Raw genomic sequence first — 18157 nt, 5'->3', positions numbered from 1 at the left:
CATATATTACATCATCCATTTGTAAATGTGTAAACACATTGTTAGCATATATATTACATTTTGGGAAACATTATTACTGATTTTACAAAAAAAATCACAACTAATGGAGTACACATGCAAATCACAAAACAGACCACAAACAAAACTATTATAGATCGTTCCTCTACAAAAACAAGCTTGAACTCCGCTTAATATGGAAAAAAAACTTTGTCAGACGACTTCGAGGAAGTCCAGACGACTTCTAGGAAGTCGTCTGGACTTCCTGGAATTCGTCAGGAAGACTTCCTGGAAGTTGTTTGGAAGACTTCCTAGAAGCCGTTTGACATATTATATTTTAGACGACTAACAAGTAAGTCGTCCCAGAAGTCTTCCAGATCTGAAAAACCTTCATATCCAGATCTGAAAAACCTGCACATCCAAAAATGTTCAAATGGCTTAAAACAGAGAAAATGAGTGGAAGATTAGATAGATATACTTTTATAGAACACACAACGTACATATCCAAGTGGAAGATGAGAACCATCTGATTAAAAACCTGCAAAAAGATAGATTAGTGAGAAAAACATGAGACAAAACTGAAAAAATCATATAAAATTTGATGTTTTCAAGTCTAAAAGATTAGAGTGGGTTTGGAGATTTTTAGTTTGGAAAAAAGGTAATAGATCTACAAAAACACATATCTAAAATTAATAGATCTACCTTTAAATGAGTAGAAAATGAGAACCATGTGATGAAAAATCTGCAAAAACAAGAGAAATTAGTGAGAAAGACATGAGACAAAAACAATAAATTGATAAAAAGCTTGGTGTTTAATTATAAGTTCAAAGAGATTACATAGATGTTGGAGAGTTTTAGAATGATGAACATTACATTCTTGTTGCAGCCATTTGAGAGGAGGAAAGAGAATGTGTAAATTTTTCTTTATATAAGGAGACAAAAAAATCCAATTAGATTAAATATTTTCGATTCAGAAAATTTTCAAGTAAGTCTTCTGAATATTATACTTCTTAGACGACTTACTTGTAAGTCGTCCAGAAAATTTCAATATTTTTAGCGGAAAACTAAAATATTTTTAGGCGGTAATATTTGGATGACTTACATGTAAGTCGTCTGGTTTAAATTATTCACCGTCCGACTTACAAGTTAGTCGTCTAGACCCTAAACATAACCCCTAAACTTAATTAACTAACTAAACACTTCATAAAATCAAATTAAATTTAAAAAAATGTTTACTTTTTTTGTGAGCAATAAAAGAACAAGAGACTCATATAGGTAAAAATTTAATTTTTCAAAAAAGCATTCAAGCTTTCCAAAATCTAACCCTAAGAATACGTACAATACTACAACATATGTTGTCAAACTCTAAAACCAAGAATATCATGATTAACTACTTTCACTCATCTACGTTGAAAACAATTCACTTTTATTTTATCTTAATTTATATCACTTATAACATATGTTAATTACATAATTTCAAATTTTCATTTATCAAAATATTTTTTTATAAAATTTATAAATTATTTTTAAGATCAACTGTACCAGAAGGCTTTCAAGTAAGTCGTCTAGGTCAGATGACTGGCCAGAAGACTTACTGGGGTAAAAAACATAAAAAATCGTTTTTGTTTTGTTTTGGTCCCAAGGTATTGGTTGTAATTTCAATAGCCTTTTGAGTTACTTTTGCATTTGATTCAAATTTGGGTATACTTTTGTATTTGAAATCAAGTTGTGAGTCATATTTGGCAAATCTTCCTAAGAAAAAAAAGCTGGTTCTACTTTGACATGTGCATGTTTCTTTGATTTCTTGTCTTTTTATTACAATCATGTTGTCTTGACTGCCGGAAAACATACTTTTTGATTCGTTCTTATCTGTTTAATTTCCTGATAATATGGCTCAATCAAACCTCTTCAAAGTAGATCATTCATATAATTTGTAAACACCAAATCAACTTTTCATCCGGCTCTGTACAATGGATTCGGACTCCGAGATTGAATACGACTATTATCCAAGGTTTCAACTCTACAAGAACGGTTAAATAGAATGCCTCGTGACCGAAACTTTCGTCACACTTTCACTAAACCCTCAAAACGGTATCGTTTCCAAAGATGTCGTTTATTCACCGGAGAAAGACCCCTCTCTCCGGATTTACCTCTCTTATAAACACATAGCCGGTGACGACCAGAAGAAGAAGCTCCCACTCCTCGTCTACTTCCATGGGGGGGGGGTTCATCGTGGGCACAGCTCTCTCTCTGATTTACCATACTTTTCTCACATCTATGGTCTCATCCGCCGACTGGATAGCCGTCTCTTTGGATTACCGGCGTGCGCCTGAGCACCCTATTCCCATCGCGTATGAAGATTCTTGGGACCCGATGGAATGGATATTCAGACACATCTCCGGGTCTGGTCCGGAAGATTGGCTCAACGAAAACGCAGACTTCGGTAGAGTATTCATCTCCGGAGACAGTGCCGGGGCAAACATCGTGCATCATATGGGGATCAGAGCTGGAAAAGAGAGAGGAAATGTCAACATCTCGGGGATGACTCTGTTTCATCCGTTTTTCCTGTCAAAAGTTGGAGCGGTTGGATATTTTGAAGGGATTTTGGATATTGCGAACCCGAACAGCGACAAGGGAGTGGTGGATCCATGGATCAATGTTGTCGGGTCGGATCTATCTGGATTGGGTTGCCGGGGGGTTTTGGTGATGGTGGCAGGGAAAGATGTTGGCGAGGGAAGGTTGGGTTTACGCCGCTGAGCTGGAGAAGAGTGGATGGGGAGGGAAGGTTGAAGTACAGGAGACTAAAGGTGAAGGTCACGTCTTTCATTTAAGGAATCCTGATTCTGGTAGGGGTCGTGTAGTTGTACAGAGGTTTACAGAGTTTCTTAAAGACCAGACTGAAGAATAAAGATGTCTCGAGGAAGTCTTAAGCATTTCGTTCAGTTTTGTCGGGAAGTTTTTATGTTTGTAAAACTTCAGTCTATTTAAAGTCCTATTTGTTAGTGTGTAGTAAACGTCAACCAATAAGAAATAGAACATTCAGTTTTGCAAATAAGATTGGTTATTTGCGCACTAAAATCCTGTATGAGATGTGAAAAACGTAGCAGCAAAGAAGAAATTCAAGATAACTAATTAATATAGTTCGAAAACGAATATTTGTAGACATATATATCTTGAGAATTAACTACATAAACAACAGTTCGAAGACAAAGACCTGTGGATTCATCCATACCATCTCTTTTCCTTTTTGTGAGTTGGTGATATTGGAACTCTGATAAGATGCTGATAAAAAGTGAGAACAAAGAATATCAACACAAGTGTAATATGCCTTGCTGGTTGGGATGGGCCTGAAATATTTTTTGGCTTATCTTTTGTTTTTTTTGAGGAATGCTTAAGTGGTATATGTTGGTACTGGATTTAGCTCCCGCCAATAGTAAGTAATGACTATTGATTGTGGTCCAAACCGGCCCATTTATTCTTGAGGTTCAATATGTATAATCACTTAAAGCGCATGTAGACCAAATGTCTAGGAGGATATTACTAAGTGAAAGATCATCCTCCATAAGTAGTGTATGTGAAAGAATCACTAACAACTTAACATCCCTAAAGATAAGAAAATCAAAATGAGAGATGAGGAGCACGTGCAACTATGTGATGACTTGGCAGTGACGAGTATCTTATATAAAAAAGACAAGTGAGTTACCTGAGAAAGGTACTCCTTTTGGAGCTATGAGGGCTCACGATCACCGACATAGACACTTCATCATAACAATATTAATTAGGGAGGCTTACATACATCAAGAAAGAGCTCGCACACTCACGAGGTCGAGACTGCAAGTATTCTCACAATATAAAATATGTCAACAAATATTTTGATGAGGGTTCAGCTGCTACGAATCCTTAACGGCTTTCTGATGACATAAAACGAGAGAAGAGATCATACTTTAAGAATAATTGCAAAGAAAGACGAACTCGTCATGAGTTCAAGAAGAAGAGCACGATCTTTTAGAAGATCATAAAAAAAACTTTTTAATCACGACAGTTTACGGGATCGTCTTTAGCCAACTAGAGTTCTACCGACTTGTTATTATTGTCTATAAACGACATCTCATTTGAGAACAATGAACCCAAAGTCACATTCGAAAACCAACGAAACCGACATCTCACTTCAGAACGATGGTGCCAACGTCTTGCTTGAGACGACAAAACTGATGGCGCTCACGACTAATGAAATCACCATCCCGACCTGGCGGATGCAGAAGTAGAATTAATAGGGGGCACACAAAAAAGTCCGTTGTATTTTTTACTTGAGTTGGGGGCACTTATATATATTTATAACATTTGTTAGAGAAAATTTAAAAATTAGTTGGGGGCACGTGCCCCCGTACGGTATACACTGCGTCCGCCCCCACCTAATACAATTGGTAAAAAATCAGACGCAACCGCGGTAGAATTGGTCTACAACAACGAAACCAGAAGTTGCAGCCATACTACAACATATGTTGGCAAAACCTAAACCAAAGAATATCATGACTCACTACTTTCACTCATCTATGTTGAAAACAATTCACTTTTGTTATATTTTAATTTATAACATTTTTAACATATTTTAATTACATGATTTTAATTTTTTATTTATCAAAATATTTTTTAAAAAAAATTTATAAATTATTTTTAAGATTAACTATACCAGACGACTTACTTGAAAGTCGTCTGGCCAGAAGACTTATTGGGGTTAAAAACGTAAAAAAAAAACTGTTTTTTTTGTTTGGTCATAAGTGGTTGGTTGTAATTTCAATAGTCTTTTAAATTACTTCTGCATTTGATTCAAGTTTGAGTATACTTTTGCATTTGAAATCAAGTTGTGAGTTATATTTGACAATTTTCCCTAATATATATACCAATTCGCTAATCAAAAGGCTTGCTTTCATCTACTGAACACCGCAAACAGCTGGCGTTGGATCATGGATGCAAAGCAGTTAACATGTCAAACTGAAAATAAACGAAACATATTTTTTTGTGTTAGAGAAAAATTGGAGCTTTGTTGACTTGATACAAGATGACTGTTAGAGAATATAATAACATATTTGAGTTCAGACTTCAGAGAAACTAATGAAACTATTTCAAATAATCTGCGCAACAAATTAAGGGATTTAGATGCCTCCAGCTGCATTTTTCTTTTTAAAACAACCCTTGCAGCCATAGATTCCTCCAGCTAAATATAAAAGGTTTTCCAAGTCTCATATATTCGTTTTTTTTGAGTTTCATATGCGTACTCCTTTAGCAAAAATAAAAGTTTCATATGTACACATTACTCCCATAAAATCCAAGAACAAATTTAAATTATGATTAAACAACCGAAGTATAGATGACCTAGGAAACTAGTAAAACTAGATCCATATATGAAGTTATTGGGTATAATATATAATATAATATATATATATAGAGCACTTCTTTTAAGAGCTCTCCTTTGCTTCATCTTTAGTTACATTGTCCATCTTTAAATCGCCACCCATGATAGAAGATAGAGCAGTCGCAAGAGCTGATTGAAAACTTGGATCAGTCGTGATCGCCTTTATTGTTTCCGCCGGTAAAGATTGCACTTGATGAGTAATATTCTTGATTCCAACGTGATCAAGATTAGTTTTCGTAGGATGCAGAGAAGATGAAGACGATCTTCCAAATGTGTCAAAAGATGATCCCGCGGGTTGGGTTTGAACCATATGATGGTAAGGCGATTGCTGATGGGTGCCAATGTTGCCGTAAGCTGCACGGTATTTCTCATTGAGATGACCACTACTACCACCCCAGTTCATCAATGTGTTCGTGTTGTTTGAAAAGTTGAGATTGGTCGAAGGATAACTATTAGATCTTGAGACATTACTAGGAGGAGCACTGAATCTATTGAGCATTGATAAGAACGTTTGTTGAGACGAAGAGGAGGCAGTGAGGTCTAAAGTGACGGTGGGATGGCCTGAAGAACAAGGAGAAAAAGAGGTTTGGAGGGAAGGTGATTTGGTTTTTGGATTGCCCGACAGAGAAAAGTTAAGGCCATGAAGATCGGCTGCGCCGGAGGAGGAGGCTCCGGAGAGGAGCATGGAGGCTGCGGCGGAAGTGGCGGCTGCCATGGCCGTTGCTGATGCGGGAAGTGGATGGTTGTGTGTTCCTTCGTAAGTTGAGATAAGAATAGACATATCTTCTGAACACCTTTGTACCTATATAACAACACACATTTGTATTAATATATATATTATATTATTTAGAAATATTAGTTTAGGTTTTTTTTGGGTCAAATATTAGTTTAGTTTTAGTTACCTGTTTTCTTACGGGACAAGAAGGTGCAATGGTACAACGATAGTAGGCTCGAGGACATGGATTCCCTTTAGCTATTTTCTGACCATATTTCCTCCATTGACATCCATCGTTCATCTACACAAACCCAAGAAATAAAAATAATTTAAAAAAAAAGTCAACGTTAAATACATTTTTTGCATAAGCTTTTTTTTCTTAAGAAATAATAAAATTATATTTGTTAACCCAAAAACTTTTATAATAGCTTAAAGCGTAAAGAAAACAAACTATAATTTTAATTTGCTATTTATTAATTAAAATGAAGCTTACATTTAGTTGATAGATTATACTATATAGGTTAGTATTCATATATATATATATATATATGTGTGTGTGTGTGTGTGTATACTAAACTAAATTAAAGATGTGAAGAAATGTACTAACCGTCGGTGTCTCACATCTTGATCTCACAGAAACCCTAGTTTTCTTAACAAGGTTCTGTGGTAAAAGCTCTTCTTCATCTTCATGATCATCTCCATCGTTCTTCAACCCGAAACTATTCTCTGATGGTATCTTATTACTGTTACTAACCTCCAAGGTTGTCTTTTCTTGACTATGATCAATCTCTAACTTCTCACCAGGATTACTCAAATCCTTGTATTCCAATCCCATGCTTAACCGTTGATCATTACGTTTGTCATGTTCATCAATTTTTTTTCTATCACCAGTTTCATCCATTAATCCTTTCCCTTTTTCTTCTTTATTCGTCATTGAGCCAAGGCTCAACAAAACAAGTTCCTCGCCCTTGCTAATGTTTCCTTTGTCTTCATCTTCGTCTTTGTCTTGATGATGGCTTTTAGGTGAGAACTTATTCGGGTCTTCATGTTGGACCATTAATTGGTTGTATTGTGTTTGCAGGATCTCAAAATCCTTTTTCGTCCTATTCAATGATGACTTTAGCCTTCGATTTTCCTCTTTAGCCTCCTCCATCTCGACTCTAATAGACTCCAACTGATTTCATATTACATTTCAATATATGACCAACCAAATGATATAACATATACAAACATCTATTGGATGGTTATTTTCTCCTTGATTTGATATGCATGCCTTAAGAATCGCATACATAGTGTTTACTCATAATTATTATTGTTGTTGACAAAAATGAGCAAATTCTTCTCTTGTATAATAGACATGATCCAATTAATTTGGAAAATATATTATGTTCAAACTTGTATCAAAACAGAAAAAGACAAAATTAACAGTTAAGAGATTCGAAGATCTAGCTAACTAAAAGGTTAAAGAATTCAAAATAAGCCTCGCTGATCAAGAGAACTCATTGATTAAATGGTTTTGGATAAGGAACAAACCACTAACCAAAGACAATTCATATGAGAAATATAAATATTATGTAAGTGAATACAGGATTGATTTATGCATATGCATATATGGCATATAATTAGTTTTAAATTGTAAAAAAAAAAAGCTCAATTGTGATACCTTGGATCTTATTATAAGGTTGTGTTCCTGATGAGAATCATCGCGGGATGAAACAAGTTTTCTCGTATCCTCATGTCTTTCTTCTCTTCCATGACCAGTACTTCTCAAGAAATCTTCATTTTCCATTATTCTCCTTGATATTCTTTTTTGTAAGCTCTCACAATTTGTTCACGGAACTTTTGGTTTCTATATATGCAACCTATACATCCTTTGACTATACCAATTAAACAATTTCACAAATATATGCAAGTTTCTTAAATTAATATTCAGAGGATATCATTTCTGTATATTATAATAAACTTACCGTCTCCTGTTTGGGTTTAACGATCTATTCCAAAATTTTAAATTCAATAAGAAATAATCAGTTTGTTTCTGGTCAACAATTAGTAGTATCAGTTTAAAAGAGTTTTGTAGACAAAAGTAAAAGCATTGTACATAAATTGACTATATATATTTTTACAAAAATTCTATGTACACATATTTTGCTGCAACGTTTCAGACCATCAGAAAAAACAAGCACGCAACTCTGAAATCTTGAAAGGTCAACAGCCAATCCAATTGAACTAAAAAATCAAATTAAAGAATAGCTAATTGAAATAGGATATTAAAAATTAACTAGTTCTTAAATTTTCTATTAAACAAGTACCAACAACACACGTACTTTTAAAATAATAATAAATTGTGCATCCGATTTATAAGGAAAAAGAAAAGAATAATATTGTTCGTGGATCGATAGTGTCAACTAATTGGAAGAGAAATATTCAATTTCAACGCTTATATTGTCATACACAACTATGTCTAACAAATAAACACTATTAAGGTTTGGAGCTGAAATCGTGGACCCACCGGCCGACGTGCTGCTAAAGAACACGTTAAAGAACGACGTTGAAATTTCTTGATTACATGTTACAAGTTTATCGCAAACGGGTTAGTTTATTTGATCTATATTTATACGCAACTTACTTTATCAGATAATATGTTTCAGTTAATACCACATTAGTTTTATTGGACTTGGACATGAATTCGAATGCAACATAAGTGTCGTATCTTCAACATTTTTACCCAAAAAAAACATAACGTTTGGTAATATATATATATACTTCGTGTATACTGCAGAAAAAAAACTTCATGCATGTGGTGTGCAAGCAGTGGCGGAGATAGGGTGTTGGCAGATGGATCAAATGATCCAAGTGGATCTTTATAAAAATAAATTTTTACTTGTGTGATTCTTTAAAACATAGATAAATTTTATAAATTTCAGCTAAATCACCCCTATGATATATGCTAATTTCGAAATTGACTCATTTAAAAGTTTTTTCTAGTGCCACTGTGTGCAAGTTTGGAACTATGATACAACAAAAAAATATTACATAACTTAAAGTAATCTACATAAATTTCTTGAGTGGATTACTCAGGGCTAGTCATAGGCATTAAAAATAAATAAATATATATACAAGAGTTCCAAAATCAGTATAATAGGTTTATGTGCATACAATTTTTATACTTTAAGCAGTGAAGTACATAAACAAAACTAGGCTTGGATAATTGGGTTACTCATTGATTATATGTACATGAATTGAAAAATAAATTTTTCAAAAATGACCTTCAACACTCTGGAATATGACACTACACTATTAAACAGATTCGAAAGGTAAGATCAATTAAGAAATGAGCTTACAAAGCGCCGTACGTAAATCTAGAGAAATAACTAAATGACTATCTATATAATTAATCAGTTTGCAATTTTAAAATCATATACATGACTTTGTTACAAACAAAACTCCAACCTTGATCAATTTCAAATCGTCACTAATTTAAGTTTAGCTGTTTGTCTCTTTTTTTAACGAAGTCTTATATCATTTCCCCAAATGGTTGGTAGATTTGGCATTCACTTAGTGTGATAGTCATATATATACACATTTTGAACTTATACATAAATATAATTTGAGAGGTGTAATTAACAGCTTCAGCAACATAATGATTAGAGATACATGTGATTGATATTAACAACTTCACAGTATTTAGTGGACCACGATCTAAGAACTTTTGCTGGTTGCGTAGAGTTATGTACATGCCGTTGACATTTTACAATGATTAGTCAACCTATTGACCAAGCTTTGAACTCATTTCCTTATCCTAATTATCTTTTTTCTTAAGAGTTATTCTTGGGTTCACCCCCTAGGGTGAACCTTTAGGTTCAACAACCAATATAAACTTGTTATTTTAGATTGAGTATCTTTTAAAAAAAGTAAACAAAATAATTATCAAATTGCATTACGTTTTTAAAATAAATGTAAAATAAATAAAAATATTAATTAACAAAAAACGAATTTTTGAAAAATAATTTTAAATCCGCCAGCAAAAAACTATACCCTAAACCCTAATCCTAACCCCTAAACCTTTGGATAACCCCTAAACCCTTGGGTAAATCATAAATTCTAATTCATAAATAACAAACTCTAAATCATAAAAACACTGAATTTTTTAATTCTAAATCTTAAACCTTTAGATAAATTCTAAACCTTAAGATTTATATATAGTTTTTTTTAAATACATTTATACAATTACTATTACTTTTATTTATTTTTACTTTTTTTTTTATTTTAAAACATAATATAACTTGACAATTATTTTGTTTCCTTTTTCAAAAGATACTCAATCTAAAATAACTAATTCCTATTGGTTGGTGAACCTAAAGGTTCACCCTAGGGGGTGAACCCAAAAAAAAATTCTTTTTTTAAACAAACATTAGTTACCAGGACTTCATGGACATCAGCTTAATTCCGTAATAAGTATGTGAATACAAACATATATTTGGAAACATAGGAAAGTTCAGAATAAACTGCTCCAATTAAAAAACCCTAAACCCTAACGGCTGACCTTCTCTTCTCTTCTCTTATCTCCACCGCGGTAGCGAGTCAGGACCGACTCGACTCGCAATCTGATTACCCGTTCACTCTTAGCCACGAGGGTCTCTTTGTGAACCTGAAACCGAAGCTAAAAACCCCTAATCTTAGTGCCCTTATCAATCCAATAATTGGGTGGGAGATCTCGGGAAAAGATGATGAAGTTATGGAATTGGGTAAGAGTTTTTCATCTAAGCTGAAGAGGAAGCTCAAGGACACAAACATGTTTGATAAAAGCGAGTTTCTGAGTATGTTGAACCAGTTGACTGATTTGGTGGAGAGTACTGAGGTTTTAATGGATAAAGGTGTATGTAGGCTAGTTTGGGGAGGTCAAGTTTGTGTGTAGATATACATAAAATGGTAGAAAAAGCTGGTGTTTTGATAGGTAGAGATGTATCTTGTTTGGTTTCGAGAGGTTTTGTTCGTTTAGAGATGTGGGAGGTTGTGGAGATTGATCTTAAACTCATTGGTTGGTCATTATTGAAACTCTTATTTAGTTAGTAGTCTTGTTGAGAAGCAACGGTCTGATTTGCTCTGTGTTGTGATCAAACAAGCTTCTGATCTCGGGGAGAGTGACTTGTTTTTGATCTTGATTGCAAGCCCGTCGAAGGAAGCTGTTAGGAGTGTGGTTAAGGTAAGATAATAATGGGAGAGTCAGGCTTTGTTTGCGATCGAAAATAAGTGTAAAGTTGCTGAACAAGCTTTGTTCTTTCTTATGGGTAGCTCACGACGGGTTTTCACTCTCCGAACTCTTTTTTTCTCCACTACTTGTTAGTTTTTCCTTATGTTGATGAAGTCATGTTTGCATCTGCAGCTAGTAAGTTGAGTGTTAACAAGATGAACAGTTTCATTAGGTACCTCTTTAAATGGATGAAGAAGTATGAGAGGTTTCCTCAAGTTGGTCAGTGTCCTAAAGCTACCTACATGCTTGGTTTGAAACTATGTAAGTGGGTTCCTAAACTTGATGTAACCAGATGTTTGGGGCTTGTTATTGATGAGAAGTTCTATAATCTGGATATGCACTCGGATTTGCATGAAGAGTTAAAATTGATTGAAAGAGTAGTAGGTGGTGTATAGCTTCGTAATCAAAACTCTGTTCTTTTGTGGCTGAAAGTTTGAAACTTGGAGCTGCATGAAGTTAGACTTTGGATATATGACGTTTGAGGCAGCTCTGTTTCATTTTTTGATTGTTTTTCCAGACCCTTTGTATTTTCTAGTTTCAGTTGATCTATATTTATAAATTGAATGGCTTCACCTTCATGAATATGGACATCATCATCATAATATGTCAAGCATGGATACCAAATCGTCAAAAAGTGTAGTGTGCAAGAGTGAGATTCATTGCCTTAAAAGAGCATCATCACTAGTTTCATTCGTCAAGAACAACGATCCAATATTGTATCTACCGATTTCACGAGCAATCATATTGTTCTGTAATCGGTCAAGACAAGGAGCAGGATGATATGATCTTAGACTGATTTATGAAGTTCTGGACATGGAAAATATTCAGAAATCAATTTATGATGTTAGGTAACATGTCCAGCCTATTTTTATGAAGTTACAAGGTCAAAAAGAATCAAAATCAAGTGTTTTTTTTTATGTCCAAGAAAAGTGACGAAAATCAGCATTAAATTGCATGGAATGCTTTTTTCTCTTACATGCAAATAATGCTTCTTTCAAGAATACTCTCTCTCCTTCATGCTTTGATTTTGTGATTTCCTAGAATAATAAATACTCCTTCTATTTTTAAAAATGTATGTTTTAAAATTTTTACACTTATTAAAAAACATAAAATTATAGTTACCAATGCATTGTTTTCCGTAATGAACTATTCCCCATAATTTTTAACCAATAAGATTTTAATAAATACAATTATATTTTTTTGAAATGTACAATTTGTCATTAATCAATGTATTTAAAACACAAAAATGTATTTTTTTGAAACAAAGGTTTTTTAAAAAACGTGGATCTTTTAGAAATGGATGGTGCATCCAACTTTGTTTGCAAGTTTTGTTTTCCTACAACTAAGTTTTAATCTCCTTTGAAATAAAATAAAGTTTGAGTATTATTTTTTGAACCTTGAGAGTGATTCTCACTTTTCTTACAATGGTGTGTAATATCCATTGATATTTTTTTATTTTTCTTGGTGCGTCATATCCAAAGGATCACACCGATTCTTCCTGGTACATCATATCCAAGGAATCAACCTCATTGTCGTCTAGGTGCGTCATATCCAAGGGAATTGAGTTGGTATATTGGAGGCCTTCTGCATCCTTTGTGCGACCATTCACTCCACATCCCTTGTCTTTGAAGCTCTACGGTTTCATAGTTATCCAATTTACCAACTTAGAGTGCCACAGGATACGCAGATGGACTTAAAAAGGATAAATGAACTGGCCAAAAGCATTTTTTCAGAACTATATGAACTTTGAAATAAAGAGATCAAAAATAAACTAGACAACAACCTTAAGGGTCAAAGCAGAGGTCAGGGGACAATCAAATGCATTTCAAAAAGAGAGGTTTTGCAGACTTCAATGGCAAAACATAGTTTTATGTAGTGTGGAGTTCTCTTTTGTTAAAGTTGATTCCGGGATCAGTTATTGTGGATTTGAGATCAACGTTCATTTACTTCCAGATCTGGTAATCAGTCTTTCTACTTCTTATTTGAAATCCATTTGCTTTATGATTGTAAACCTTATTACTAGAGCTGATTATGTAAAATATAGTTTTCTTTATGTAAATTTTGTAGCATTACGATGATTCTGAATTTTGGATTTACTTAGAGCATGTCCAATGGTTAGAACCCATGATGGGTTCTAATAATTAATTTAATTGTTAATTTTGTAATTTGTGAAGTTTAGAATCTTTGCTAATGTAGTTAAACTTTTCATAGTTCAACGGGAGAACTCTTTTGAAGTTCTTTAAAAAATCTTTTATTTTAGAAGTTGAATTATTAAATTTTAATTTTACAAAACTTATATATTATTGGATTTCATAAAATTTAAACAAATACGACATAAAAACATATTGTTGGCCACCCCAAGTATCTTCTTCTGTCACATGTTTTCTTATTGTCTTCTAACTACAAAAAGAAACTGATCAGAGACAATACACACAATAAAAACAAGGAGAAAAGTCATATGAACAAAAAAATATAATAAATAGCCGAGCTTCTTGTTAATTTGATGCAAATAGAAAGCCACTAAGATGGAATTTCATAAGATTTATGTGTAACAAATCATGTGTAACAAATCATATCATATGTGCTTAAACAATAGAACATACATCATTTGTATTTACAGTAAGGTTTAAAAGAACATGAGATTAGAGAGAAATCAATAGTTAGAGAGCAATCCGAGATTAGAGAATATACAAACTGAGGGAGGTTTGATTAGAGGATATACAAATCGAGATTAAAGAGAAACCGAGATTGATTTGAAGGTACTTAAAAGTACGAAATATAAAATGTTGCAACAAAAATAAACAAATCAAATCAACAAGAATATATATGAAGAAAAAGAAAAAACAACAATTATTTTTTCTCTCCAGTTTAATCCATTTTGAAACTGATTGTTGATCATCAACAACAATTTCTGGTTGTCATTCTTTGACTTTGGTGTCTAAATGTCCGCCATAGAAGATTCAGAGCAATCTTCAACATTTTGTAAGCTGCAAAGGTTACATAAGGAATTTTTCTAAGTAAAAAAGAATTATAATTAGTCATAATTTAAATTGAATTATTTTAATTTAATGTATAAAGGTATATAAAGAGTGTAATACCTCAGAGGAATTTTAAAGCCATTCATCAATAATTTCTTCATCATCCAATTCATCATCCCAATAACAGTCCACAACAAATGGTGAGTTCCGAAACTCAATATTGTCGTCCTTGAGTGTGATCTTAAAAAGAATTCACTTCCCAACAATGGAATCAAGCGACTTAGAATAAACTGGAATGTGATCAAGATGAAAATAATACAAACATTTATTAAAATATTAAAATCAAAATTAAATGAATGTGAAATATATAATATTACTCGTCGTATTACCGCATCAAATGATCGACAGATTTTCCGACAAAATTTTCAGCATTGATCGAATATCAAAAAAGTCGTCTGATCAATATCGTCATGTACAAGCACAACCAAATAATATCTAATACATATCAATATATTTACGTTGTACTTACGTGAACCACTTATATCTCTCTTCTTTTTCTAACTTTGTGGACCTGGTTCTTACTCGTGTTAGAAATATAATGTTTACTTGTAAGTAAATATTCTTTGTATAAACTATGCTTCGTCGTTGGATTACATCTATACTTAGGTTTTAATGGCGTCTGGTCAGAATTCCTCATTTGCTTCGATAGCTTTGAATGCAACTTTAACTGCTCCTCTTTGACGTTGTTTACATCCGACAAGCATATGCACTCGTGGACCGATGCAAATCCTTGGCGTAGGTTTTATAAATGAGATGAACATGGTTTCTTCGAGTGGTTCGACAAGGACTTGCCCTGTCTGTGGCGAAAGAGAAGTCTATTGGAAGCCTGGGACAAGATACGTCGACAAACTAAAGAAAACAAAGCCTTGTGTGAAGCCTTGTCCAGAGTTAATGCTCAGTTAGTCGCAGTTCAGGTAGATCGTTCGACCGTTTCATACGCTGATATTTTGAGGTCCGTGAAGATATCGTCAGAGGTGGAACCATTGAGTCAGAAAAATAATTCCATCAATTTGTTGTTTATTCATGGGGCGGTTTCTTAATGGCAACAGCTGTTGTTGTGTTCATGCTTAAAAGATCTACGTGATTTCTAGTTATCGGTAATAAATATAAAGTGTTGCTATTATTGTGCTATTCCCATTTGCTTTACGATTGTATAATCAAGTTTTGTATGTCCGTGGTTGTTTAATATGTAAACCGTCCATGCTTTGTAATGTATTCCATGTTACCATGTTTAATAAAATTTAACAAATTTTTCTAGACTATATATCCTTAATCGCTTTTGCAACGTAGCTTTAGTTTTGATTTATTTCACTTGGTATCCTATTTGTACATCACAAACGTAAAAGATTTCGCCATTAAATTTGAAATTTCTAGGGACTAAATGTATAAATACGTGACATTCTTATTAATTATGGTTACTGAATATATTTGTCTCACATCCGCCAACTTGTGCTTTTCGAAAACGTAATATACGCGGGAATATAAGTGAAAGTGTCATTTCGTCTGACATCACTTGACATGTGTATCTGTATTTGATATTGCCTACCGTAGAACTGCAGCCTATTTACACTATTTCGATGTTGCTACGAGTAATCAGTGTAATTTCCCCTTCGCCTCTCTATCCGACTAACTAAATAATGTTTTTCTTGCATTGATTACTAATTAACTTCTGTTTTATGGTTTTTTAGCCAACTTGGCCTTTTTAAAAAAAAATAGAGACAAAATAGAACACCGGTTGATGGAGGTAATCTAAGACAATAAGATAAGAAGAAAAACATAACATAATTATTGCCAAAGACATTTTACCATGAAAATAATGGGTTGATTTTTATAACTTTAGCTTTAAGAAGTTTGTTACTAAAATAATAAAAACATTTCCAATTCTATTCTATTTTTTACTTTAAAACACTCTATTTTTTACTTTTAAATAGAGTAAAATGAAACATGAAATAGAAAATGCTCTAACCTAACTTTCTATCTCATTTCATAATAAAGTTTACTCCATATGCGGAGTAATATATTTTTGTTCATTATTTTATTATAAGTAAAAAATGGAATATGATTGATGCATTTTTAATATATATTTCTTTTTACTTTATTTTCAAGGAAACAATTTTTTTTTTACATTGGATATACTTTTACCGGTAGGTTTAAAAAAATTACTAATAAGCTTTCTAAAATAAACTAGGGCTTTTTTAGGGAATAACAAAAAAAAATAGAAATTAGATTTTTAGAGAGAGAGAAGAGAGAGATAGGAAGAGAAAAGAGGAGAGAGGGTGGGATTTTAGATAGATTGTGAATTATGGTTTTTTTTAGGTTATTAAGCCCAATTTTCTAATAAACTACGTATATAAATGTATATAAACTTGTTTTGTTTTTATTTTGTTGTTTGTACTTGTCAGGTAAATTAAGTTTTAGCGGGAAAGTTTATGTAGTTTGCGGAAGAGTATCCTTTTATCGTTTTTTATTGTTTTAGTACTTGTCAGCTAATCTAATTGCTAATTTAACCATTAGAAACGTATCTTTGTACTGGCTTTAGTTTTCTTCTAACCTCTAAAACTTTATTAAAATACGGTTATACTTTGGGTACTGACCAATCTTTGTATGTTAATAATAACTCTATTTTCTGACATGTGAATTGATATACATATACACCAATTCCTCCAGTTGTTGCGGTGAACCACGTAATTGTCTTATATATGGAGATTCTTTCTGCACTTATTGTATAAGTTAATTTTGAAGATATTCAATATAGTTTTATTTACACTAGGACGTAAATGGCAGTCCCTCATCTATCTTATTAAAATAGAAACATTCAATTGGACTTAACATTTATTTTGTAAGTTTTTAAATTAAATACACCTTTATACTTTATAGTTAAATCTACATTAATCACTAATGTTCCTTTCTTTATACTACTATCCATGTTTCCAAACAATATACTTATTTCTTTATACTACTATCACTGTTTCCAAACAATATATTTTTTATACTACTATCAATGTTTCCAAACAATACAATAAGTAATTTTAGTTATTTTATATCTAACGTTTTCTCTTTAAAATTTTATAGAAACGTCATAATTTCATAAATTGTAAAATAATGAACTTTGAAATTTGGATTATAAGATTACAAATTATGAAAAAATTATAATTTAAATCAAATTAGATTATATATCGGTCATCCATCAGTTCAATCGGTTAGTCTCGGGTAGTAATTTTTTTAATATGAATATTTTAAGAACCTAAATTGAATTGTCAGATCTCCGGATTAACCGGTGTAATCACAATCGGGTTGAATTTAAAAACACTAATTTAAATGCAAAAATATTTTAAATACACACTCTTTAAAAATTACCAAAATATTTATTAAGTTATTCGTGAAATTTTTCATCGTAAAATATTCCGCGATTCCAAAGCACGGGTCAAGATCTAGCAAATTTTTAAAATGCTATCGATAATGCGATTGTACTCCAACAATTTGTCAGTGTCTATTGCTTGTGGGAGCATGTCCCTTGGAGTGACTCGGATACGCATTTAATTCCCTTATTCAATTTTGTTTTTCATAAGTGGCTACCATCTCATTCAACTGGGTTTCTAATAAATTGTTTTCCTTTTTTTTTTTGGTGTAACTTAATTCTCTTTATGCGAAACGATGCACGTGAAAATAACGTTAAAATTAGGCTTGTTGCGTTTATATTTTAAAGACACCGTTGGAAATGTAATGAACGTTAATTATTTAAT

At 32.7% G+C, this 18157-nt stretch overlaps 1 protein-coding gene and 2 pseudogenes across 1 annotated transcript; 2 read left to right on the top strand and 1 right to left on the bottom strand.

Moving 5' to 3' along the window:
* The first annotated feature begins 1849 nt into the window (after positions 1 to 1849).
* LOC108810171 (probable carboxylesterase 1) lies at positions 1850 to 3100 on the top strand (annotated as a pseudogene).
* A 2115-nt stretch (positions 3101 to 5215) lies between these two features.
* LOC108808426 (probable WRKY transcription factor 61) lies at positions 5216 to 7964 on the bottom strand. Its single transcript, XM_018580577.2, has 4 exons — positions 7789 to 7964; positions 6733 to 7299; positions 6313 to 6426; positions 5216 to 6212 (listed from the first exon to the last, which is right to left on the bottom strand). The coding sequence occupies exons 1-4, from the start codon at positions 7912 to 7914 to the stop codon at positions 5454 to 5456; spliced, it is 1566 nt and encodes a 521-aa protein (XP_018436079.1). The 5' UTR covers positions 7915 to 7964; the 3' UTR covers positions 5216 to 5453.
* Positions 7965 to 10668: 2704 nt separating this feature from the next.
* On the top strand, positions 10669 to 11830 carry LOC108808427 (uncharacterized; annotated as a pseudogene).
* Positions 11831 to 18157: the final 6327 nt, after the last annotated feature.

Source organism: Raphanus sativus, chromosome 6, assembly GCF_000801105.2.
Source record: "Raphanus sativus cultivar WK10039 chromosome 6, ASM80110v3, whole genome shotgun sequence".
Taxonomy (NCBI): domain Eukaryota; kingdom Viridiplantae; phylum Streptophyta; class Magnoliopsida; order Brassicales; family Brassicaceae; genus Raphanus; species Raphanus sativus.
Note: the sequence above shows the minus strand (reverse complement) of the source record. Positions and strands in the feature narration are given on the sequence as shown.